The 24,673-nt window shown below is 48.2% G+C and overlaps 1 protein-coding gene across 1 annotated transcript; it reads left to right on the top strand.

Moving 5' to 3' along the window:
• Positions 1–1,215: 1,215 nt before the first annotated feature.
• RFLNA (refilin A) lies at positions 1,216–15,123 on the top strand. Its single transcript, XM_026058873.1, has 3 exons — positions 1,216–1,456; positions 12,410–12,519; positions 14,790–15,123. Exons 1-3 carry the CDS (start codon positions 1,259–1,261, stop codon positions 15,121–15,123), a joined length of 642 nt encoding a protein of 213 aa, XP_025914658.1. The 5' UTR covers positions 1,216–1,258.
• The last annotated feature ends 9,550 nt before the right edge of the window (positions 15,124–24,673 follow it).

A 24,673-nucleotide genomic window follows, 5' to 3' on the forward strand; every position in this document is an offset into this window, starting at 1 on the left:
ACCGCCTGGCATCTACGCAGAGGCAAAGCGTGACGAGAAAAGCGTAACCAGGGCTGAGGACAAGGAAACATTGACGTGAGCCTGTCATTGCGCAATAAATGCCCATATTGGCTTCAGCAAGCCCAACCTAACCGTTCTCTGAGGCCCCGTTTATGCGGACTCCCTCCTCGGCACACCCCGCTCCTCCCGGCTAGTGGCTGCACGGGGTGTTGGGGATGCCTCCCGCTTTGTTTCGGAGGCCCAAGTGGTGCGGTGGCCAGCTCCCCGGGGCCACGGAGCCGGCCAAACGGCCACGCCGGCGCTTCGAAGGCTGCGCGAAACGGGGAGGCGTGAGGACGGCCTCGAGGGCGCGGGTCAGCCCGCGCTGCCGCGCTCACCCGCTCCCTCCTGCCAAGCCGCCCTGGCCGCCTCCGAGCGCCGCCGCGCTCTCGGCCGGTGAACGGGGGCTCTCGGCAAGCCACCGGGCAACCCCGTGCCACCACAGCCCCTTCGCGCGGGGCGGGGGAGGCTGAAAGGGGGGCGAAAATCAAGACAGACCTGAGGGAAAAATCAGAACTGAGGGAAAAACCGGACAGAACTGAGGGAAAAACCGGACAGAACTGAGGGAAAGATCAGAGCTGAGGAAACCACAGGTCCGTTAGGGCCGGGGACGCCACGCCGCGCCGCGCCGCGCCGCGTGTGGAGGTTGCCTCAGGTCTCGGCGCGCGACCCGCCCGCGAAGAGCCTGGGCAGAGCTGGGGGGCCGGGGGAAGGGGAGGGCGCTCCCCGGCTTCCCTCCCACCCTCGCAGGATAAATGGGCCGCCGGGAGGCGGCGGGCGGGCGGACGGCGGCGGCGTGTGGAGCAGCGCGGCCCGCCCGGTCCCGGCCCCGCCGCGCCCAGCGCTCCCTGCCGGCGGGGCCGCCCCGGGCTCCGCCGCACGTAAACGGCCGCATCCCCCGGGGGACCGGGCCCTTCCTCCCCTCCCCTCTCCTCCTCCCCTCCCCGTCCCTCCCTCTCTCCCTTCCCCGGGGGCCGCCTGCCGGGCGGGGGGCGGCCGGGGCGGCGCGCGGGGGCCGCGTGGGGGGAAGGCGGCCGGCGCCGCCCGGCTGATGCTGCCTCTGCCCCTCGCAGCAGGCTCGGCCCGGGCTCCGGCGGGCTGCTGGCGGCGATCGAGACCCGCGGGGGCTCCCCCGGGGCGCCCGTGCCCTGCCCTGCCTCGGCGGCGGGAGGCGGTGGAGGATTTTCTCCCGCTGCCGCCCCCTCGCTGCCCCCCAGACATGGTCGGTCACCTACAGCTGCAAGGGATGGAGGAGAGCCTGAAGGAGAAGAGCCGGGAAGGCTTGCTGGACAGCCCGGACTCGGGGCTGCCCCCCAGCCCCAGCCCCCCTTTCTACTCCCTCTCGCCCGGCGGCGGCGAGGGCCGAGCCGGGGGCAGCGGCAGCGCGGACCCCCTGGCCCCGGGGCACCGGCGAGAGGCCAAGGACGGCAAAGTGGTAAGAGCCAGACCCTAGGGGCTTCGTCCCCTGGGGGGCTTCGTCCCCTGGGGGGCCCTGCTGAGATACCCCCTGGCACGGGGGGCAAGAGGGGAGCCTGTGCCACGAGGCACCCCAGCTGCGTCCCCCCTCGGCGCCCCGGCACGGCCCTGGGCATCAGGGCCGTGCCGGGGCGCCGAGGGGGGACGCAGCGATGRCACGGGGACAGCTGGGGACTTTCTGATAATGCTCACAGAGGTGTTGGCGATTGGGTTGGGTGAACCCTAATAACGGTGTGGGAGCGAAACCCAGCTCTGAAACACGCTCCAGTGCCTACCTTAAGAGCAGAAGGGCGTAAGGGCTTGTCAGTGACACTGTCCTGCCCGGTAGATACAGGTTGTGGCCGTATCTGTCTGGACCGACGCGGGGAGCCTGGCTTCCAGCCGCGCTTAACGCTTCTTCGTCCCACGTTTGTTTGTTTTGCCGTGAGGGCGAAGCCACGTTGCTGGAGCCCTGCTGCTAGGGATAAGAAGCAGCCTGTTATTCGGGGCAGGGCGCAGACGCCCGTSCGGGGAGTTGTTTTGGAGATGCGGTCTGGGGAGGGTTGTGTGCCGCCGCTCTTCGCTGGCGCGGGGTTTCGTGGCGTGGGTCTGCGTGGAGGGTTATGTGCTGCATGGCTGAGCAGGGCAGGGTCAGCGGTTTGCRAGCCCAGACGGCTGGCAGCCGTACTATGGATTTTGGTTAGCCTGACACAGTGCCAGTGAAGCGGCTGACTGTGGAGTAGGATTCGGGTAGATTTATGATGACTGTTATTCTGCTCTGTTTATTTCCATCCTTGAGCTTTAAAAGCTGCTTTTAAACACAAAATGCAGAGCATAAGCAAGGGTGGGAGAGGTTTTTAAAGGATGATGAAAGTTCTTCTCTGGGGATCTTTCAAGTATTTTTTAATGCATATAAAAGAYATTTGTAGGTGTATTCAACAGTTAATTGGCTTCTATACAGAATAAAAACTGTCTGCAGCACAAGTCTTTCCATGGGAAAGATTTAACTACCTATGGATTGACTGACAACTCCAAGACTTTCTTCTTCCTGGTAGAGACATTTTGCAATGACTTTTCACACCCTCATTTACTTTCTCAGGTTCTAAGGTTATTTTAGCATGTTATTGAAAACTGCCTTTCATTCCCAAACATGCCAAAACCTTCACACACAAAAAATGAGACCTTCTCACCAGAATAAAGTGGGTAGGGTGCGCAGTGTTAATTGTGGAAAATCAAATCTCAAACCTGCTAACACGGAGGTTCCAGATGCAGAGTCCTACCTGCAGATGCCTCGGTGTGCGTGCCATTTCGATGGGACTGTTTGTGTAGAAAGAGTTACCCGCATGCATCTGGTTTGGCAGGTTCAGGCAGTTGCTGTGTATCTGTAAAATAAAATATGGGAGGAAGATGAATGAAGTCTTACTGGACCAGAAAACAGCTGGAGTGGAGATGGCTGCAAAGCCCTGTAACAGGGATGTGACAGCCTCCATTCCACATGAGAGCCAGCCACCACTCCTCCTCCTCCTCCTCCTCCTCCTAAGAAAGCTCTTAGCTATCGAAGATGAAATAGCATAGCTAAAGCCCATGCCAGCTCTTGGGCTACTAGGACTGAGAGTTTTAGTGCTTGACTGCTACAGCAAAAAGTTATTTCTATGACGCGTGTATAGCAAAATTACATTTTCCAGTTATATTTATTTTGATCACAAATGAACATTTTACACATTTCAGAGGAGCTTGCTTTGTAGATGTTTCCAAATTCTGTATCACAGAACTGTATGCTGTAACTCTATTTGGTATACTGCAAAATAATGAAATAAATAGGAATTTTCATTCTACTTCACTATATAGAGAGTTTCACTTCATTTCACTGTGCAAATACTGTGCTTGCAGCTGTTATTATTAAGGAAGCAGGAAAAATATGGAAACTCTGCTTGCTTTGTACTCCTAAATTTCAATGTCTAATTAGTTTTAATCTTACTGTTTAACAGATCTATGGGCACTTATGCAATCTATGAATGTGCTCCTGTTTAACTCTACTACTCTGCCCTTCCTCAGAGCATGCAGAATTGGCAAATCAGTAATTGCAACTATTTGCAAACCAAGGCTTACTTTTTTTTAGTTGCCTATTATATTAGTGTTTATTTTGCTTATAAACGTGACAGAGCCAGGAATACAGTCTGCATTCTTCTGTGCTGTAATACTATAAAACATCTATAAGCTCAGTCACTAATGACSAAAAAATCTAGTATGTATGGTTGCAATAAATTGCTGTCAGGTGAAGAAAACAACATTCCAAATCTGTGGGAAGTTTTCCGTACTATTCCTTGCTGCAGACCTATCAAAAACACCAGTCTGAACCCAATTGTGTTCTTTTTCAGTCAGCTAGTTTGCTCCAACTTTACAAATATGTTGAAGAATTTTTCTGATCTAGGACAGCTCTTCTTATACAGACTGAAATTAGATTGCATGCCCTTATTGAAGACTTTCTTGTGTGTAAGATCCATGTTCCCCCTGCTTCGTGTGATTAACTGTGACTCAGAAAAAGTAAACTCTTTTCTCTTTAATAAGCACGACTTTGTTTCAAAGACAATGCACCATTTATTCACATTTAACCAGCCAATTTGGCTACAGCTTTAGGATCCAAGAAAATATGAAAGGCAATTTAGGGCCAGAGTCATAAATACCACAAGTTCAACACCATTGAGGGACTTTTTTTTGCATTTTACTTGCAGTGCAAGAGAAATTGGCTTTTACTTTCTTCAAATAAAGTCTATGTAGRGGATTTGTCAATTCTTTTGTGCTTAAATGCAAATATCCTAATGAAAATAAAAGGTGACTTTTACCTACCTCTGCCTTTTGAATTTGAAACATGATTGAATTGATTCTTAAGCACTCAGGGATTGGTTTACTGAATTCTCTAGGCTTTGTGTGTAATTCTGGGCCAAAAGGAACATGCATACAACAAAGTGCATCTCTCTAATAATACTCACAGAGAAGCAGTTGCTAGATGGGTAGGGAATGAAATGGGACATCAAGGGAGCTAGACCTGCTGAGAGTTTTTCCCCCACTGTGTCTGTCCTCGGATATCGTTATAAGCTAGTAGGACTGAGTTTTGAGCTCATTACTGTTGCACTAAGTGCTTTGCATCCAATAGCATCACTCCTAATTTATATCAAAGGAAATGAGAATCGCGTTCATCTGCGGAACTATCCATCATGCCTTCCTTGAAGCAGCAGACTTGTCTGTTCTCAACACTGTTGCCACTGAAACAAATTCCTTTTTATTTGAAAGACTAAATATTTGTGCATTCACCCTGCCACACTGAGCACTGGCTTCTGCAAGACTATGTCCCAGTGCATCTTCTGTCAGATGAATGCCCCCACATAGGGGATTTCTACTTACGTTCAGCTGCTGTGTTTGACCACAGCGTCGTGCCAGAATCAGACTTGTGCAGTGGGAGGAGATTGCAGCTTCATCTCAAGTGTAGAGGGAGAGAGCAGGGTACCTAGCTCCTTGGCACAGCTTTTGCTGGCATGGCTCCAACCACAGGGTCCAGGTCAACATGTGCACCAATTCTGCTGGATTTATGAGTGATATTAACAATATCTCTTCCTGACAKGCTGTCCTTTGAAGAGCCCTTTGGGAAATTGTGTGCCATGGAGCCCACATCTTGTCCTGTACTGAAAGAGCTCCAGGAGGGGAGGCCATCCTGTGGGGACTGGGTGGACCATCAGCGGGTTTCTAGGCTCCAGGGTTTCCATAACTTCCAGACCTGCCGACATCTACAATGAAAGCACAGGTGGGAGAAAGGCTCAGCACCCCCAACTTGACCCAGCTTGTAGCCCTCACACGACGCAGGAGTCCTGAGTCTCCCAGCCCATGTGCATCCCAGTAACTGGAAAAGCCACAGGCTGCGTGCGGAGAGTGAGGTGCCTGTCCTGTACTGCAGCATGGCTGCCCCTTGGGGTTGGAGTTTGTTGCCCAGCATCCTGATCCACTTCTGAACAGTTCCCACAGCTCCAGGGTGGGATTTTGCTGGAATTCCCTCAGCAGGGGTTGGTGATGGTTTCGGCACACACCTGCCGTTCGCCTCTGCGCCGGCTGCCTTGCGTAGGCCTAACCCCCACGTGGCTTTTCTCTGTGCCTCAGCCCTGTCCCATCCTGAATGTGCACCTAMCTTCTTCCTTGGTTCAACACCAGCAGTGAAGGAGGGGGAAGAGAGGACTGGCTGAGGGCCTCACYTCATCTGCAAACTGTGACAGAGATCCCTTCTGGGCAGATCGGGCTCCAGTTCCTCAGCAGGTCAACCTGATCCTGGTTCAGGCCTGTTCCAGTGGAGCTGTCTCTGTGCAGTGATTAATGGCTCAGTCCTGGTAATCAGAGGAAGGGGGTATCAGACCCGCACATAAAACAAGGCCCTTGGCAAAGAGGAGGCCACAGCATTGATTGCTACCTGACAGAAGGGTTTCTCCAGGGATTGGTGTGCCAGAGTGTGTGCTGCGGAGAGGAACCCCAGCTGCCAGCTGTTTGCAAGCAGCTCCCTGGTCATTTCAAAGCTACGTCTCATGGTAATAACATCCGTTGTGGGCATGGATCCTTTGCCTCAAAGGATCTCCAGATGCTGAGAAAATGAAATGCAAATGGACAGCTCTTCACCTGCYGTCAGTCTGTATTATCAGTTGAATTAGTAGAGACATGGTAGTGCAAGTAYACGCACTGTTGTCTTTGCAACAGTCTTGGGGTTGGACAGGCACGTAATCTTGATTCAGGGAGCATTCCCGATAAAGGCAAAAAGGGAAACAGTTACAGGAATCACATCATCTACTCTGAAAATGTGACAATATCTAGGGTGGTTTCTTCTAGCTGTTTAACCTCTACTGCATCCCTACATAACATTGTGGAAAATGAGCAAAGTAGTATACCTATCCCACTTAAAATAGAAGAGACATCTAGGCAGGAGGGATATAATTTTTTTTTGAAATGAGAAAGCCCTCCTTTCTACCTGAGATTGCCATTTACTGTTATCACTTCCAAATTAAATCTCATCCGGCTCTAGTATAAATTACTTGTAATGTGCGATACATGAAGATATTGGGAAAACAAATGGTCTGTTAAACAAATATTTCTTATCAACTAGAGTGGAAAATGTAGGTGTGTATCAAGTAACTCAGCCAGATCTTTCATTATAGCTGTAAATAACAGCTGATTAAAGTGACATTTTCATGGATCTGACATGTTACCATGGTAGGGAAATGTGGTGAGAGATTTGCTTACGCACTAGCTAAGATAGAAGCTGGGAATTTGGAGAGCTATATCCTGTTTGTAGCCCTGAGACCCGGGCAAACCATTTCCCCGTACAGTCTCTAGGGATCTAATGCCACAGCCTCTTAGCACCTTCAATGTAATTACCATAGCAAAAGGAGTCAGTCTGTTCTGGCCCTTCTTGCTCTCTGGGGAAAAGTTTTTTTGGGGATTTCTTTTACTTTTCAAGTCACCTTAAGGCCCTTTCTTTTTTGTTGCTTTGCTGCCTGGAATTTGGAAGTTATGGGAACATGCAAGGTACTGCAGGCCAGTTTCATGGCACTTTTTTGCCTTACCTTTGTTTACCAATTGGTAAATCTCCTTTCTTTCTTTTAAAATGCCCTGAATRAAAAGCATCTTAACAGTGCAAAACCCAAAGTCTGACTCTAAATAATTATTAGGAATAAAAAAGTGTTATTCTGTCCACTACATGATTTTTGCTGTCATTCATAACTCTGAGGTCTAAAAACCCTCTAAGAACCAACCACTGAGGTGTTACGTATGGCACGAATGAAGCAGTGACATGGAACTGAAGGGCACATGTCCGTCCTAGAGTGAGGAGACCCCCATAATACTTACGTCAGCATGAAGGAAGTGCTCTTGGTGGCAGTAGATTGAATAACTGTTCAGCAACCTATTTTATGTATGTTTATCCATATACTATGTGAAAAAAAGCAGAGCTTAGCTGCCCAGGCCTTTACATGCCTGAAAGGCATCAGAGTTAAGACAGAGGGAAAAATGCAGCCAAACAAGAAATCACTTCAACTTTTTAATAATACTTTAACCCTTTGCTGGTTGAGACAATTTATGTACCAGAAAGGAAATAAAAATGCCAGCACGTTTCCTGCTTAATTCTACTCCCCCTGCCTTGGCTGTTTTGAGGGCATAATGTGTACATTTGGGGCTCACTTTGATCTCTCCAGTGAGAGATTCCCTGGCTATTCCCTTTTGCCTCCTCAAACTTCATGGACTACCCAGACTCGTCCTTTCCCTGTGTAGAGATTGCAAGGTTGTGGTGACTTTTACAGAGCTGCAGAGGATGGTAGAAGTTGCCCAGTTATGTGTTGAGCATCTGGTAAGTGGCAACACAGCTCCAGTCTATGGGRGACAGATTAGTCAGACCTCAGCTGTAGCCTTTCAGCACCATAGGATTTGTTCTTTGGATAGATGGACCCCAAATAGGGATCACTTGTGGGCAGCCTGGTCTAAGGACACATGGGTTCCTCCTCTTCACCCTCAGTGACCTCCAGCAGTGTCCAACAAGCACTGCTCCCGGCCCGTCTGTGGTGCAGGGCAACAAAGGAACTGACCTTATTTGTGAATGTCTTGAGATCACAGAGTGATCACTAGAAACGAACCAAGGATCATCATTTTCTGTAGCAAGTTCAGCACTCCAGTGTTCCTCTTCTTTCAACCATCCCTGTCAAGAAGAAAAAAAGTCACTTATCTTTTTTTTGACAGAGGCAGAACCTTTTTGTTCTGTTTTTGTCTTGAAACAGATTGGAAGGAGCTGTTGTCAAACTTTTGCCAAAAAGCCAGTTTTTGGCAGGTGCCAACCATATAACATTTCAGCCCCAAAGAGAAACCTTTTGTAAAGCTTGTATCCCCTGTTCTTTGCTTCCCAACTGCAGATGAGATTCAGGAGCAAGCATTTCAGAACTGGGGGCAACAGCACTGGGGGCAAAACAAAACCTCATCTGAAGTTCCTGTCCAGTGCTGCTCTGTAAAACCTGGGCTCACTGTTTAGTGACCCTTTCCCTCTGCAAGTAATTTCAGTTGCTTATTTGGTGAGCAGTCTGCAGTGTTTTATAGAAGATCTCTAGTTTTAGACTGTGCTTTGTAGGTTACTTACATCTTCCATGTGCAGAATTCCAGGTGACTTCAAGGTTTCCCACCTTGCAGCAGCTCATGGTCCTACTCATGGTAGATAAGTGTGAATCTGTAATAGTCTCTGACAGGYGTAGAAGTTTCTGACTTTGGCTTGACACTCTCTGCTATTGTCCCAGCTTTCTAAATTATTCAAGCCAAGCCTGCAGGTCTGAAGCTGATGCCAGTTTGCAGTGTCCACCTATGAAATGCATTACTGATTTTTTTCACCCCTATCACTTTACAGGTACTGAAGAGCCAGCGTTGCTTTGTACTGAGAGTTTGAAGCTGATTAGGTTGGCTGGGGTCCAACCCAAGTAATTACTGAGGGAGCCTGGCGGGGCAGAGTGCAATTTCAGTAGGATCCTGATTCAGGCATGTAGCTGGGATGGCAGTTGCAAAAGTCCTTTGCAATAGGTCACAACCACTGCATATTTGTGCATTGCTCTTGTGAAGGCTGGCCCTCCAGTTAGCTGTATGTTACTAGACCTGGATTATTGCTTTAGACATTCTTCTTTTCCACTGTTTAGTCTGTAAAAATAGGACATTCAGACATTTTCCAGTAAGAGCCGTAAGGCTATTCATACCTTTTGGTCTGCTCTTCATGTTAYGACTAACGTCCACCTTTCTGCCCTGTGCAAATACAATGTTTCATCTGAGAAAGCTGGAAACACCTTTTGTTGAACTGGCATGATCTTTTCAAAGAGAGGAGCACTGAGATGATAATTTTCTTGCTTTGTCTGCAAGCAGAGAAAAACTTGCAGCTTTTTGGACAAGACCTTTCCTTAAGTGGACACAGTGTAAAAAGAGGGCAGGTTCTCAACTGGAGTTTTGCTGATGTCAAATACGTCCATAGGAGTATAAAAAACAAGAGAAAACCCTCTTCAGCCTGCAATTAGCTACTACTGCAAAATTTGAAAGTGTTTTCTACAGCTGGCCTTGTTTAAGCAGCATTTTGAAAGAATCAGCACTGTATTTTTAGCCTAGTTTCCTATGGAAAAGGGGCATGTGTAATCAGACAGTCATGACCCTGCATAGGGAGGGGGCATGTGTGTTTGTCTGTCTCTCTGTGTGTTTTTCCTTGTTTTCCCCAAGAACTTGTGAACCCAGTGACTTTTCTCAGCTAGATTGGAGGAGTGGAGGTGTGAGAGATGATTGACTTCCTGCTCTTCCTGCTCTTCCTGCTCTTCCACATAGGAAAAACAGTCTGCTGCAGGAGGGGACACATATTGCCAGCCTTTCTTCCTTCACCAGTTAAAGCAATCTGCATCACTTTGCAGGTGAACCTCCCAAAACACCAGCTTGTCTGCTGCTGGCCGAGCCCATGACTGCATGTGCACATGCTGTTTGACTCCTGCACCCAAACAAATGTCTCCTCACGCAGGAGATGTCTTTAGAAAGAGCTCTGGCCATGTGTAGCCTGTTAAAAGCTAGAGTTCTGCACCCTTGTGAACTGTTTGGCCTGTCTGATCTAAACAACTCGCATTTCAGAAGCAAAAAGAGTTTTATTTATGACCAGAAATGCTGCTCCTTGCCCTTCCCTGTCAGGAATGTTGAAAGAAATCCAGGAATGAACTTTGCCTTTTGGCCAGTGTTTGAGAGTGAGGGTGAACATACCTTTTTTTTTTTTTTTCCAGACCTACGCAAAGACTGTCCTTTTTGGGAGAATGAAACAAATATTTGATGAAAAAGAGGGGCTGACCATTTTACTCATTGTTACTCAGTTTAACRCAGTAGTAAAATACTGGGGTATTTCAGTATGGAAAGACTAAACAGCTTTGTGGCTTTGGGACACAGAATTCAAGAGTTTGGAGAATTCAGATGAAGCAATGACATTTTTTTGCCTTACCCTGAGGCAGAAAGCCCAAGCCACTACAGAAAACCAGACCTCAGCTAGTGTGAGCTGATGCTATTGAGTGGTGTCAACACAGCTTTGCCAGTTAACACCAGCTGAGGGGATGACCGGGTGAGCATCGCTGGGATCTGCATGGCATGCAGGGCAGGGTGCATGCCGAGGCACCTCTTACCCAGCACCGACAGTAGGAACAGGACCACAGCTCCAGCATCGCTCCTGTACGTCCCAGCCAGAAGATGCTGGGGAAGGCAGAAGTGAATCACAGAGGCAGCACAAGCCAATTTCTCTGTATCCTCAGCTACCTTCAGTGGATCTTGTCAATCCTGAGATACCTTACTGATTGTGAAACTGTTGAAAAATCAGCTGTGATTCTAGTGCATACAGATTCAGTTTCTGCATCATGCAAAGCGGAAAAACTCCAAGGGCTTTTCAGCCACCTAGAGACCTTTTCAACCCTGCCCAGAAGCTGCCAGCCATCTCCTTTAATGAGACCCTGTGTGTCTCACCCCATGCTCAGCTGTGCATGATTAACTAGAGCATCCCTTGGAGCAAGACAGCCACTTTTGGTGTGGAGACTTTAGCAACAGAGAACCTACCACATCCCCTGCTTGATCGTTCCAAGGGATACATTATTTTTAGCCTATATGTATATATATAAATATACACTACTCACTTAAGTAGAACCACATCCTTGAAGCCAGCAGACTTAGGCTCTAGCTCTGTGTTACGTAGGACTCAGAGCACTTCTCCATGCTGGTGTGCTGTGAGTCTTTTTAAGACTTGGCAGCCAGAGAAGCAGTTTGGATTTTTTTTTTTTTTAATTTGTTTTTGGATAAATCAGGACTGACCACTGGTTGATTCAAGGAAATAATTATTTTTGAAATGTTTTGTACAGTACAGTTCCAAAGTGTTCTGGGCCTGGCTGAGACAATTGCAAGTGATGATCTCCACTCATCAGCTAGGCTGCAACACCTCACACAAATGTACCAACCATTGCAAGTGAGATTTAAAAACTAAGCTTTTCATCTACAACCACATATAGAAAGCAGCTAATCTTGCTTTTTTTGCCTATGAAGTCCTGGCCAAAAAAACCCTAGCTTCTGATAGGCCTTAATTCATAGCAGTAGAAGCAACAACATCCGGGCTAAAAAGACCCAAACAATCACAATTCTTATGGGAAACAAGAATGGAAGAAAGAAAGAAAGGGCTAGATTTCAAAGAATGGACACTGCAGAGTGAAGTGACGGAGATCTGGGTAGAGTCACTTACCTTGAGCTGGTGTGCTGGGCGGAAGGAGAAATGGAGGGTGCCATTGGTGGGAACTGAAAGGCACCTTACTGTGTCACATCAGTTCTTTGAGCTGAAGTCAGCCTGTAAATAGAAACAGCCACATGTGGCAGACCAGAAGGTTGAAGCATCTTAAATGTAAGGCCTACACAAGGCTTGTCTGTGCGAGGATAGAGGTTAATGGTCCAGTTCTGTGCCAACCATCTTTAGGCAGTTTCTTGGCAACTTGACAACGGTCCTCTCCTTTGAGCTGTCATGCTCTTTATGTGGAGGAGTGCCTTCCTCAGTGTGATGAACAGACCTGTTGCAAAGCACCTGGGGCTGTCCAGCAAACCTGGGAAAGACAGGGATTAGGAGGGGGAACTGAACGATGCTGAGAGTGTGGGCAAGGTGACTTTAGTTTGCGTGGAATGGAGTTGGTCCTGATGCTGTGGTCTTCTGCACCTGTCTCTCAGGAGACTCTGAGGAAACCGAGTTCAACAAAATTGCAGGCATTGGTGTTGCCAAGGCTGAATGTGCTGCTCAGCCCGTGCCAACAGCACATTGTGAACTGTGCTAGCCTCGTCTGTTATGTCCTAACATTCATTGTGCTCTTCTTCCCTGCAGATGCCTTACCTCCTCCTGAACCCGTCCATGCCAGAGATGAGGCCTCGAATGTACCCTGTGTTTTTTGGAGAAAGCATTGAGGTCAGCCCTGAGCCCATGCAGGAAATTAGGTACAGATGGGATTGGTGTGTGTGGGGGGGAACAGGGGGAAATTCTGTCCTGGTACTTTTCCTTCTGCAAAAAATTAAATGTGTTTACAAATGGGAGTCGTAGTTATTTTGATGGGAAGGGAGGGAGGGACAGGTGGGAGGATAATGCCTGAATTAAAAAGACCCTGACAGGAGCAGAGATGGAGGGGAGGAAGCAAGGACTGTGGGGAGGTAGTGAGAAAAGGCGGCTTTCCTTTCAAGGCCAGACAAATCCAAAGCTGTGAGAGAAAACCATTACCATCTGTAGGCTTGATGACCTACGCTAAGTAACCTGGTGGTCTTTGTCCTGTTCCCTGCTGACTTGTAGCCTCAGAAGAAGCAACACCATTATAATTGGCACCTGTTTTTATTAGCACTTGCAACAGAGGCCAACATTAGACTAGCTCACAGAGGCAGAATTATCTCCTCCTCTGGAGGTGGTCCCTCGAGTCAGCATTTGAGGTGTTCTGACCTCCTGCAGGGCTGGAGGGGATGGCCCATGGAAAAATGTTGGTCTCCTGCTCTTCTTTCTTTCTTTTGCTGGTGTGGAATGTGCTCTGCAAACAGTGTGGAGCACAGTTACACACAGCTTGGGGCAGGAATGGTGGGAAGACTGTAAATGCAGTTCCCACCCCCCCTCAACCTATGCAAACGTCTCTCTGGAAATGTACCCCAGTAAATCTCTGCTTGCTGAGGAACTGCCGGCAGGCATGTTTTTACGGTGATTACATCGGAGTCTTGTTTTATGTGCACTGAATGACTTGCTTACACCCTAGCTGTGCAAAATACATTACAGCAGCTCAGATTACATGCAGCGCACAATCAGTCAACCCCCCTCCGGGTGAAGGTAATGACAAGCACACACCCAGCTTTTAATCTTTTTTACGTGGTGCTGCACATTCCTTGGCTGCTGATTGCCAGAGAAGTGTTTGGGGAGCAGAGAAAGCATGTGAAAGTCCTACTGCTCCCCATGGTCAGGGATCCTAGGAGAACAACTTTATGTGGCCTGGTTTCCCTACATCCCTCCTAGAGGCCAGCAAAGAATGTGCAGCGCAGTAACATCACCCGCATTTTGTGGGTCCTTACTCTGACAACTGTTAACATTGATGCTTCCTCAGGCCCCATGGCTTGGATTTTTGACAGCCACGGCACACAGCATCTCTTGGTTTTGCCTGTTATGTGACCATTGCCTGGATTTTCTGAAGGCCCCAACAAGCAACCTTCCCTTCCTCTCCCAGCACCTTGATTTTGTCTAGCTTGGGCTTCTCTTTGTGCTCTGGTGACAGGACAGTATAAAGAAAAAGAGACAATCACCCAGCCTTAACAGCTCAACAGATGTCCCATACACCATGATTCTGCCACCCATGACAATCATGTTTATGGCATTATTTTCCTGCCATGCTAGCGCTTGCTTGGCTAGCAAGGACTGTGAAAGCAACAGCAGACTTGCTGTGCTGGGAAGTAGATTTCCTTGACCTAAGTGTGACAGCCCATTTCCGTAGCCGACCAGCAATGTCTGTTCAGCCTGGCCATTGGGGCAGTGTCATCCTCCAGGCCTAGCACTAGTAGTAGGGAGCGCGGTGAGACCTACCACAAGTCAGTGACCAGTGGACCTTTGTTCCACAGGGGCATGCAGCATTTAGGTGGATGTTGTGAGGCTGGGCCTGTTAAAAATGCATGGAACAACACTGGGTCAAGAATGTGCTTGGGACTTCAGGGTCTTCCTGCGCAGTCCGTGGATGAACGTCCATTCCTCAGCCTTTGATCTTCCCCCAGCTTAGGGGCTCCACTGCTTCTTGACGTCCTTTGCTACCAGGGTGTTTGCCTCCAGTGTAGTTCTCAGAATCGAGCTGAAGCCCAGTGAGACCCAAGGAGGAATCCAGTGGAAGAAGCAGGTTGCTGGGAGCCTGTGCAACAAGGTCCTTTCTGACCTAGCCTGGCCAAGCAGTCTCTCTCCTCTGTGAACAGGCACTGCTGAAGTGCCGAGATGGCTTCGCAGCAAGGTGGGATTCTACCAAGCTGCCCTAGAAGGGAGGAGTCCTCTTGACTCTGCGCTTTCGGTTGTAGGATTTGCATCTGTCTCAGTGTCTTCAGACTTCAGATATCCTGGGGCAGGTACCCAGCCCTTCACTCAGACCCAACACTAGGGTGTGATAAAAGTTCCCAGCTCCAAAGGGTCAGAGAAGAGTCTTGCCCATCCTTTCTCCTTTGCTGCCTAGGCCACATTCCTGATGTCTTGCTGTTCTCTGCAGGTGCAACTCTGAGGTGAAGTATGACTCTGAGAAGCATTACCGGGATGATATCTTCTACAGCCCTATCCCCACTGTCACCACCTACAGCGAGACGATCATCGCCGCCCCCAATTGCACCTGGCGGAACTACAAGTCCCAGCTGATTTTTGAGCCCCGCCAAAAGCCGCTGAGGTTCCAGAGCACGACTATCATTTTTCCTAAGCGTGCCAAGAACATTTACCGGACCACCCTCAACTACAGCTTGGGCTGTGCCAAACGCTGGTTTGCTTCCAGTGTGCAGCTGGAACTATGTGAGGAAACCAGCCCCTGTGTCATCTACAGTGAGACCCTCTGATCCACCCTGCTGCTGGCGACTTTGTGACCTCMAGGAGACTGTGGCCTTTGCTGGGTCTCTGGCTGGGCCCTCATTGATGGCGACTGAATATTAGTGGCTAGAGAACATGTCATCTTGGGTGAGGCTGAACTGGCTGGGAGGAGGCTTGCAGGGCACGGGATGGTTTTGATCAATGAAAGGCTGGCTTGCATTTTGCGACGTTCCTGACATGCGTGATCTGGATTTTATTTTTGTTTTTTTTCTGAGCATATCTATTTTTGACTTGCGTTTAGATGAAATCAAGATGGCAAAGGACCCTATTACCCCATAGCAGAGTGCTGCTTTGTGAGCTCTGTAGGTCTCATCTAGCACGTAGGTGAGACTTACTGTGGCCTTCAGAGCTGATTTGATCTCTGCAAAGAGAAGACAACTGCAGAGTCACCGTCCAGCCTGCTTAGCAACCACCCAGCCAAATCTTTTAGAGTTTAAATGCAGAGGAGGCAGCTGTTTGTATCAATACGTTCCATGCCGCTCCAACAGCTCATCTGGAAGGTAGCTGCAATATTACACCACTGCAGTAACTCCCTGTCTAACTTACTGACAGGAGTGGGGACTGTCACCAAGAGAAAGAGGAGGAAAATCGCACAGAGTGTTCTTGCTAGCAGCTAGGTGTTTACATACCATAGCAAGACACTGTACAATGGAAATATCTAGAGGAAATTTGTGGTTTACAGAGGTCCCTGCCTTTGGGAAATAGCAGAAAGCTCAGCTCCAGGGAGAGAAATAGCCCAGAAAGTACAGGACTGTACAGAAAGATGAGAGCACTGCCTCCATGTCACAGGAGCAGATGTCCTGCACAGAGTGATTACTAGCTRTTTCCATTTTCCTCTGCAGGTAACAGCTTTCCATCAGCCTTGGCTGTGAGAGGAGCCAAGAAAGTTGTGTGAATAGTCATGACCTTGTCTGTCCCTAGTCCCACAAATTACCTGAAATGTGCCACGGTGGGACCACAGCATGCAGGAATGTCACCCAGGTGCCAGCAACGCTCTCCTGCCAGTCTGCGTGCGTGGCAAAGAAAGGCCTGCCCACAACCACAGCCACCTCTTCTGTGAACCCAGCCTAGCAAAGCGTTTGTAAGGGAGTCTGCAGGGCTCTCTAGGCATCTGCAAACCTTTTGAGTTTCAGGGTATGGCTCTATTGCAGAGAGGAGTGTAGTGCAGGGAGATGCTAACTATCTTTAAAGAAGCCAGTGCAGGGCTAGCTCATGAGCAGCATTGCTCACCCGCTCAAGAGTTTCCATACCTGTGACATGAACAGCTTACCTGACTGTGGAGGAGCATCCAAACTGTTTCGCAGAGAGTCCGAGTTACTGAAGGACCCAAATCTGTGCTGGATTTCCTTCATCAGCCAGGCTGTAACAATTCAAAGGTACTTCATGAACAGCTGAGTTGTCCCTGCAACAGGATTAGGAAACTTAGAGCAGGAGTCACTACAGCCACCATAAGGTAAACCATTCCCCACTTACGAATCACATCTCCTGGCATCTCTGCATGTTGGTAGCTCACTGAAAATCTGCAGAGCCTGGGTTCCTACAAACATATAACCTTTGAAAAATGGCAGGGAATTGTCTCCAAAAATCTTACCAATAATTTTTGCATGCTTCTCATAAGAGCCCAGACTTAGGAAATAGCTACACAGCTCCGGGAATTAATTTCCAGCTTTCCTTCTTCTAAACTTTCCATTTTGTTCCTGACTTGCTGTGAGTCTGATTGAGTTATTTCAGAACACAGCCAAGCAGCCAAGTCAGAAAACCTATTAACAATGTCAACAAGACATAGCTGATTGCCCAGAACAGTTGACGCACAAACCCACAGAGATTAAAAAACGATCTGACAAACTTAAAAAAAATAATATTTTAAATAGTGCCTTTTTCATCAGTTTCAAAAGGCAATTGGTAGATGTGATCAGAACTGTGACCTTTATGAAACAGAGCTCTCTTGTTTAAAATGAAGCACCATTTTTCTACYAGAGGAAAACATAAGCTCTTTATATACATACCTAAATCCTAACAGTTGAAGCATCATTGATGCTGAGAGATATGTTGTGTGCTAAGTTAGTGATAAACTCTGCATCTCCATCTGGGAGTTAGATCCTGGTAGAGAGAAATCTCTCAAAGGATTTCCAAGGCTTCCACTGACCATAGAGTTCTTTTAAGCAACGCAGAAATGCAGATTATATTTGTTATTGGTCAAGTTTTGCTGTCACTTAGCAGCAGTATCTGCCTGGGAAAGCAGCATCTGCCTCAAAAGGGGTCATTCAGCCTGAAGGCTGCTGCCTTCTCCCCAMAGCTCCAGCGAACACGGCACTGCACAGTTAGCTTAGACAGTTGAGACTGGGTCTAGATATTCAGGGCAGCTGAAGCTGGGGTGAACATGGTCCCACTGCAATGCAAGTTGGTGACACACTTACTTGCTAGGTCATCTTGCTGCTTACTGCTTATCGCATATTTCCCAGTGCTGGTGAGCAAGCCACATCATGATGTTGTCCTTGTGACCTGTGGAAGCCCCTGTCCGCCTTTCTGGGTCCACTGTGCAAGTCCTGGGGTGCTTTGCCCCTGTCCCCATGAGTGTCCATAGCAGAGGGGTAGTGACGCTGTAACCAAGGTTTGAAAGCAGCTCAGAGTCAGGCAAAAATGGTTTGGGTGCAAAAAGGAAGGTCTGTCAGGACAATACTTATACCCAAGAGACCCCTGCAGTGATGACAGATTAGATTGCAGGCCCTCCACTGAGCAAGCGTGGGCATGGGCTGGCCATGGGACAGCACTACTGCTTCTGAGCTGAAGGGATGCCTAGTACTCTGTTCTGACCAGACATCAGGTTTTCTTTCTGTTAACAGTTGAATTATTCCCCTGCTCTAAGCACAAAGATATGGTTTTTTTGATCAAGACAAGCTTGCCCAAGAAGAGCTCTAGCTGGGCCCCTGTCTCCCTTTGGTTCAAGGTGAGAAGTCTACCAGCTATATGGGCTTTCCCAAACAGAACAGTCCCCCACAGACATCCCTGTGCTCCCAGGAATCCTGCCATGTATTTATTTTGTGTAACAGGCCTGGCTTCAGCATTTCCCATCTAGTTCTTGCTGCCCTGGTATGATGAAGCTTAAGCAGATTTTCTTGTTTTGCCATGTTAGGAAAACAAAACCAACCTGTGGCTTGGGTTTCTGGGCTGCCGAACACCCTGTAAGCTGTATAGCTATGGACAGGCTGTGATTGGTGAGCTACCAGCCCTGGGCCATATCCAAACTGTGACATTGTTAAGTGCCTGAAATCTGTAGGAATTTTTAAAACATAGCTTCTAAAACAGTTTCTCCCTTGGGTCCATCACAAGCTGCTTCTTTTCTCTGTGAAAGTTGTTGGAAAGGGACTTTGCTCTCAAACATGGGCCCCACCACAGCGTAAGGCTGACAGAGCTGGTTGTAGGAGTGGGGTTGTCCCCTCCACACAGCACAGTCCTACTTTACCACCAGTCCAGGATCTGGAAGTGATTACAAATAACTCGGTCAAAATGATGGATTTGATGCTTGGCATAGTTGGAAGCAGCCATGTCTTAAATCTGCAGCCCAACACCCCCATCCTCCCTCTGTCCCTATTGCTCCTATCCCCATGACCAGGTTAGGTGGCATTAGAAGAGCCCCAGTTCATCTTGACTGATTCATTCATGATTGGGATAGGTGATGAATTTTGCATCTGGCTCAAAGACCAGAAATTGAATTGTGTTGCCAATTAGGAATCACTCCCAGCAGCCCAGAGGTGCCTTATTTGTGGTATGTTTTGTACATCTAAAGGGAATGATTTGTCCCGCTAGAGAGGTGCTTTTCTTTTAAATGGAGCATTTTTCATCTCAAACAACAGATCTTCATTCACGTATACTTTCTCAGAGATACAAATGATGAATCTAGAACATGGAAATGCTGTTTAGGAAGGTGAGATTCCTTGAATAGCTGGGACTGTGGCTACATAGTTTTTCCCTAGGATCTTAAGATGCCTGTTTTCCATAGTTCTGTGAGCCTGATGGGTGAAGTCAGACTCTGCCTTTAGGCGTTATTTTCCTTCAATAGTTATTTTTTGAAACCACAAGTTTTCACAGAAGCCTTCTGTTTTTCATTGTAGTTGTTTTTTTTTAAGATGCTCTCTTTTACATCAAAACAGAATATTTTGGAAGGCCCTCTCTCAAAGATGAGGGGTTTGCCCTTATCCCCTTTGTTTCTGTGGTTGCTTTGCAACTAAATGCAACAGAGCATGCTTGTGTCTGGTCTGCCTTTGCCTTTCCATATTCCTTCTTGACACTTTGTGTTTCAAGAGATGAGGTGGGAACAGGCCTGTATTGCTTGTCATTGCATTTGGGGCTTAAAAGGGGAAGCCTAACTAAGTACTGACCTTTCAGAATCTGAGAAATACTTTGCACAAGCTGCAGAGAACAACTTTGACCAAAAATCTTTCTTCTTTTTTTTCTTAAAGACAGCTCTACTTTTCTCAATGTGAAATACAGACAGATTCTTTCAGAATACAGACAGGCTTTCTGGGAACGATGAAATGAGGTTTGGGTGTTGATAGCAGCGTTTGAGTGAGCTGCTGGTCAGAGAAGTGAATGCTGTTTATTATTTATGTTGAGTGAGTCTTACAAAAAATTGGGAAAGGTCACTAGAGGGATAATGAGCAAAAGAATTTGTAGAGCAAGCTGAAGATTGGAGTCTGTGTGAATCTCGTCTAGAGGTGAATGGTTCTATCTGTGAAAACCGTGAGCTAGGATATTTAGCCATTTTAATTTTAACCTGCCAGGAAGAGTGTCCTTGCCCTCYTTAGAGTTATAGTCAGATCCATCCTCCCTCACAGTCTTTCAGTCCCGMTGAAGTCTGTGAACGTCAGCATTCCCCAGGCTTGCAGGGGTCTCCGTGCATCAAGCACACGCACACAGAGCTGTCTCTGTCTGTCCTTTATAGCGAAGGGTGGATCTCACTTGGTGGATGTTTGTGTTTCTACTGCCAGATGAACTCTGCTCCCTGAGTATTAACCCATCACTCACAAATTGATCAGTTCTGAACATCTCCCCCTAAGCACACCAATAACCACTGTATTTTACAAGTCTTGCGTGACACTCATTCCTTCTCAGATACTGTGATGGCCATCAAAATGAGCAAAGTATCCTACCATGTGAATAGTGACCTGAAGATGGGGCTGAAAGGTGTCTGAAGGTTAGAGAAGGGCAAAGAGAACATATACTGGTGGAAATGCATAAGGATGTGTCATATTTTTATTTTTGTAAGTCTGATTCTCTAAGTGCTTGTAAAGTACTTTACTGTTGTATATGTGGTGATGCAGTAGTTCACAATATCCTTTTATTTTTGTATATTCCCCCTCCACAATAATCCCTTCCTGTTCAACTCATACAGAGTAATTTAAGAGGACAAAATTTATATATCATAATAAAATGCACAAACTGCTATGCTGATGTATCCAGTTTCCTTCCTTATCCATTTACTTGGTGTCTAGTGCCACTTTCCCATCCAGATGGAATGTTTACAGTGTTTCCTTCCCTCATCTGTGGAATTCAGACCAACTCTCCTTGGTCAGGAGGCTGTGGACTCAGATGGGTGGTGCCGTGACTTGTAAAATCTGCTCTATTGCTTATGCCCAGTGAAAGTTTAAATGGCTCAAGCAAGAGGGCACAAAACTCAAGTTTCCTGCGGAGCCATTTCTGCAGTTCAAGATTTCACTGGTCAGCAGTTGTTCACCCTAAATTTCTCTCTTCTTGCTCAATCTTGTTCTACCTAGTTGTGAAGCCCTGGTGTGCAATTTAAATAATTCCTCTCCCAGCTTTCCATGCCCTTCAAATTGCAGGGAGAAACGAAGCAATGCTTATGTCATACCCAGGTAGCCACATCCCAGTACATTATCAGGATCCTTGCTACTTTCTAGCTTTCCAAATCATAAAGGCAGATGGGTTGCATCAGGGCTAAAACCCTGCCTAGCCATGAACTTTGTTTTAAAGCCATCTCTGTAAATGCCTTAGGCTTGCCAGCCAACTATTAGGAGAGCTCTCAGCTGTCTTCTAAGACCTAAGATGTCTGTAGGGAGAATCTGACACTAATCCTTATGGAAAAGTCATATTGGATTTATAGGGATGAAGTCAATAGACTTGGACAGAAACGGCTGTTAAACCCTAAGGAATGGAAAGGAGAAGGAAAGCCATGTTATGCAAGAGAGTTGCTTTAGGTCCACAGGAAGTGCCTATGAGGATGCCCGTGTCCTAATCCTAAACTTTTTGACACACAGATCACTGCCCAACTGCTCCTGGGAGGAAGCGTGGGAGACACTCTTGTGCTCAAGCACCTGAGGAAGCTGAACGCAGCAACACCGAGAAGGCAGAGGAGGTACAGACTGGATGAGCTCAATGGTTGAAGCCAAAATGCCAGATAAAGGCCGTGTGCATCCACTCCTGTTACTTAACTAAAACCATAAAACATGAATGCTGTCCAGTGAAGATTCCTGAGGTGGCAGCTAACCTCTCAGAAGCAAAAGCAGTATTAGATGCAGGATATGTGTTTTGGCAAGCGCGCTCAGATGAGCTAACCCCTAAGCTAGTGGCTTTTACTGTGCCATTTGGATGTTGTAAATTTAAGCAGATGATGCTTGGTATTAGTTCTGCTCCTGGGATATTTCAGAGCGTAATTGCACACATCTCTGAGGGATTACAAGGTGCTGAAGTTATAACGGATAGACTTTGAATTTAGACTAGACGCCTTCATGAACAAAAGGAAAGGCTTAGGCTGTTTTTTCAGACAGCAAGAATGCCGCATGTAAAATGCCAAAAGCCTCACCTAAAATAAGTTGCTGATAATGGGCAGACAGAGATTAAATAATCATAATAACAAAAACCCGTGTGCTAGGATCCCCATTGCACTCAACAAAGCAGAGCTGCAAAGAAACAACAGAGTCATGTGTCAGATTTCATGCCACAGCTATGCACAGCCAACAAACAATGGAGGGATTTGATGGAAAAAATAACCTTACCTGATACTTGAGCAGGAAAACTTCCCTCTGCTGCCAGTCCATCAGCTTGCATATACCATGTGCAAGGCCTCAGGTCTCTGTCTCTGCTCCCTACGCTCAGCAGTTGGCAGTGTCACAGCCTGGACCTGCAGAAGTGTCCTTGGAAGATCTAGGCGATGCCAAGCAGCAGGAAAGTTTTGTCACAGTCCTCAAACGTGGCACAAATCTGCGCCCAGGCGAAGAAACCATCAGCTGCATGCCTGAACTGTTGCACGTCTCGTCAAACTACACAGATGGCAGAGGGGCGTCAAGACTACATGTCATCTAGCACAAGACGCTGAGCTGCCGTATGCCGTCTCTGTGCAGAGCAGTCACAGGATGGGAGTCTGTCACAGCAGCTGTGCCACCAGCTCCCTCTGTCCCCAGAGCAGCTGACCACAGCTCTCTGCCTCCCCGCGGCTCCACAGCTGCCTCCCAGAGCTCCAGCCAGGATGCCTGAACCCACCAGGGATGGTTCAAACAGGGCTCTGTGAGCTTCTCGCTGCCTTAGGGGGCACCTGAGCCCCAGTGACTGAGACCCAAGAGTCCTCAGGGTGGCTGTGGGGCCAGGTCCAGTAGTGGGAAGGTGGCTTCCCTCATTGAGAGCATCCCAACTGCTCTCTTTGCAGCATCTGCCCAGCCAGGAGGAGAATTATCTAGTACTGATTTTCAGCTCATTGCTTTGGGGAGGACTCCCACCACAGATGCAGCCCCCACGGTTACCCTGTGGCCCAGAAAACCATGGCTTAGCCACATGGGCTTGCTGGCACACTAACCACCCCCAGCTCTGCCCATAACTAGCAGCTGAGCCAGCCACGCCGCAGCGTCGGCAGAGAGCTGCTAGTCTGGTTTGGCTGTAGCCCTGCTCACCAGCAGCTTCAGGTTCAGCTTCTAGTTACACACAGGGGGAGCAAGGACCTGCCCTGGGCGTGCACAACTTCTGCCAGAGCACCGAAGCCCCTTCGCCCGGCAATGTGCCCAGCCACGGAGGGCAAAATGAATGCAGGAATGATTTGTTCTTGAATAGAACAGAGGATCCTGGAAATGCTTTTTGGGGTGTGATGAGGAAGTTTTACGAACTCTATTTTCTGCTTCTAACAATGATACTGGATCCAGACGGCGCTACGCCTCTGCGTCCAAGACTGGCGGGGAGGTCACGTCTACAAGGATGAAAAGGCTCGTCCTGCCAAGCCTTTGATTCTCACTGTATCCTTCCCACCCAGCAAACAGGCAGGCGGACAACACATTTCTAGCATAAAAATATCCTGCTCTCCAGTTAACCACCTCCAGATTCCCTTCCTGACTTGTTCTGAGCCTGGTGATTAGGCATTTCTATATACACAAACATTCAAAATCATCTCCCTGGGGCTCTTCCTGTCTCGCAAGCAGATCCTCGCCCCAGCGGCTATTTGCAGCTCCTTGAAATACAAATGGGATCAGCGCTTCTTCCAAGCGGACTGCTGCGGTCGGGGGCCCTCTGCTAGGAATGCCTCCAGCACAGAGCCCCAGCGCCCACTCCCCCACTCAGCCCTCGCCACGCGGGACGCCCATCGCCTCCGCGTCCAAGAGCGACCCGCTCCGAAGGCTCTGCGGCACGAGGATGCCGAGGGGACACACGGACGGGGAAACCCGCCATGGCATGAGGCCGTGTCGAGATAGTGCACATGGAAATGCATGCTTGCACGGGAGGGAGGGTGCAAAAACACCCAAGTGCAAAGCAGGGTAGGAATGAGCAACACACACACACACACACACACACACACTGCAAACTGCATTCCCTTTGATGGAGGATTGTAGAAACATTACCCTCCCTTGGGGCTTTACAGTGAAATAACCTGATTATTCATAAACCAGCAAGAACCATCAATCCCTCATTTATCATTTTCAACATAAATAATAAGGGCAAGGGAGGAACACGCCAGCAATAAACTAGTTATAGATATAGTGTTGAAAACTGCCTGTTTCCTTTAAATATGCCCCACTTACTGATAATAAACAGTGATCCGACCGATGCCGCGTCTGAGTCCATGAGCATTGGATTACAAAGGACGCAAGCCAGCACCCTGCTTTATGCTAGTGAAAGTCCATTTGGCTTTTGCGTGGGAGGCCAGAGAGGAAAACGCAGCAAATTTAAGAAAACACATTTGTCTTACTGACAAATGCCTCAGGAAATAGAAGCCTTTGTATTCTTCTCTGACCTCTTCCACTCGCAGATGGGTGTTTGCCTTGCTTCCGACAGACTTTTTTTTTCTAGCGCCTGCACTTCCAGGACATTCGTTTGAGCTGCTCTGAAAACACAGCTCAGGCGCCCGGCGCGGAGGAGGCAGTTTTGTGGACGGGCGCCGCCGGCCCCCGAGGGCTCCGGTTCGGCCGGGTGGGCGAGTGCAGCGGGATGCTTTTCCTGGGGATCCGACTGCCGCAAGGTCAAGCCGTCTGCTGAGTGCTTGGAGCAGCGCAGGGGTTGCAGGTGCCTGCGTAAGCGTGGGCA

The sequence above is a fragment of the Apteryx rowi genome, unplaced genomic scaffold, assembly GCF_003343035.1.
Source record: "Apteryx rowi isolate R43461 unplaced genomic scaffold, aptRow1 scaffold_15, whole genome shotgun sequence".
Taxonomy (NCBI): Eukaryota; Metazoa; Chordata; class Aves; order Apterygiformes; family Apterygidae; genus Apteryx; species Apteryx rowi.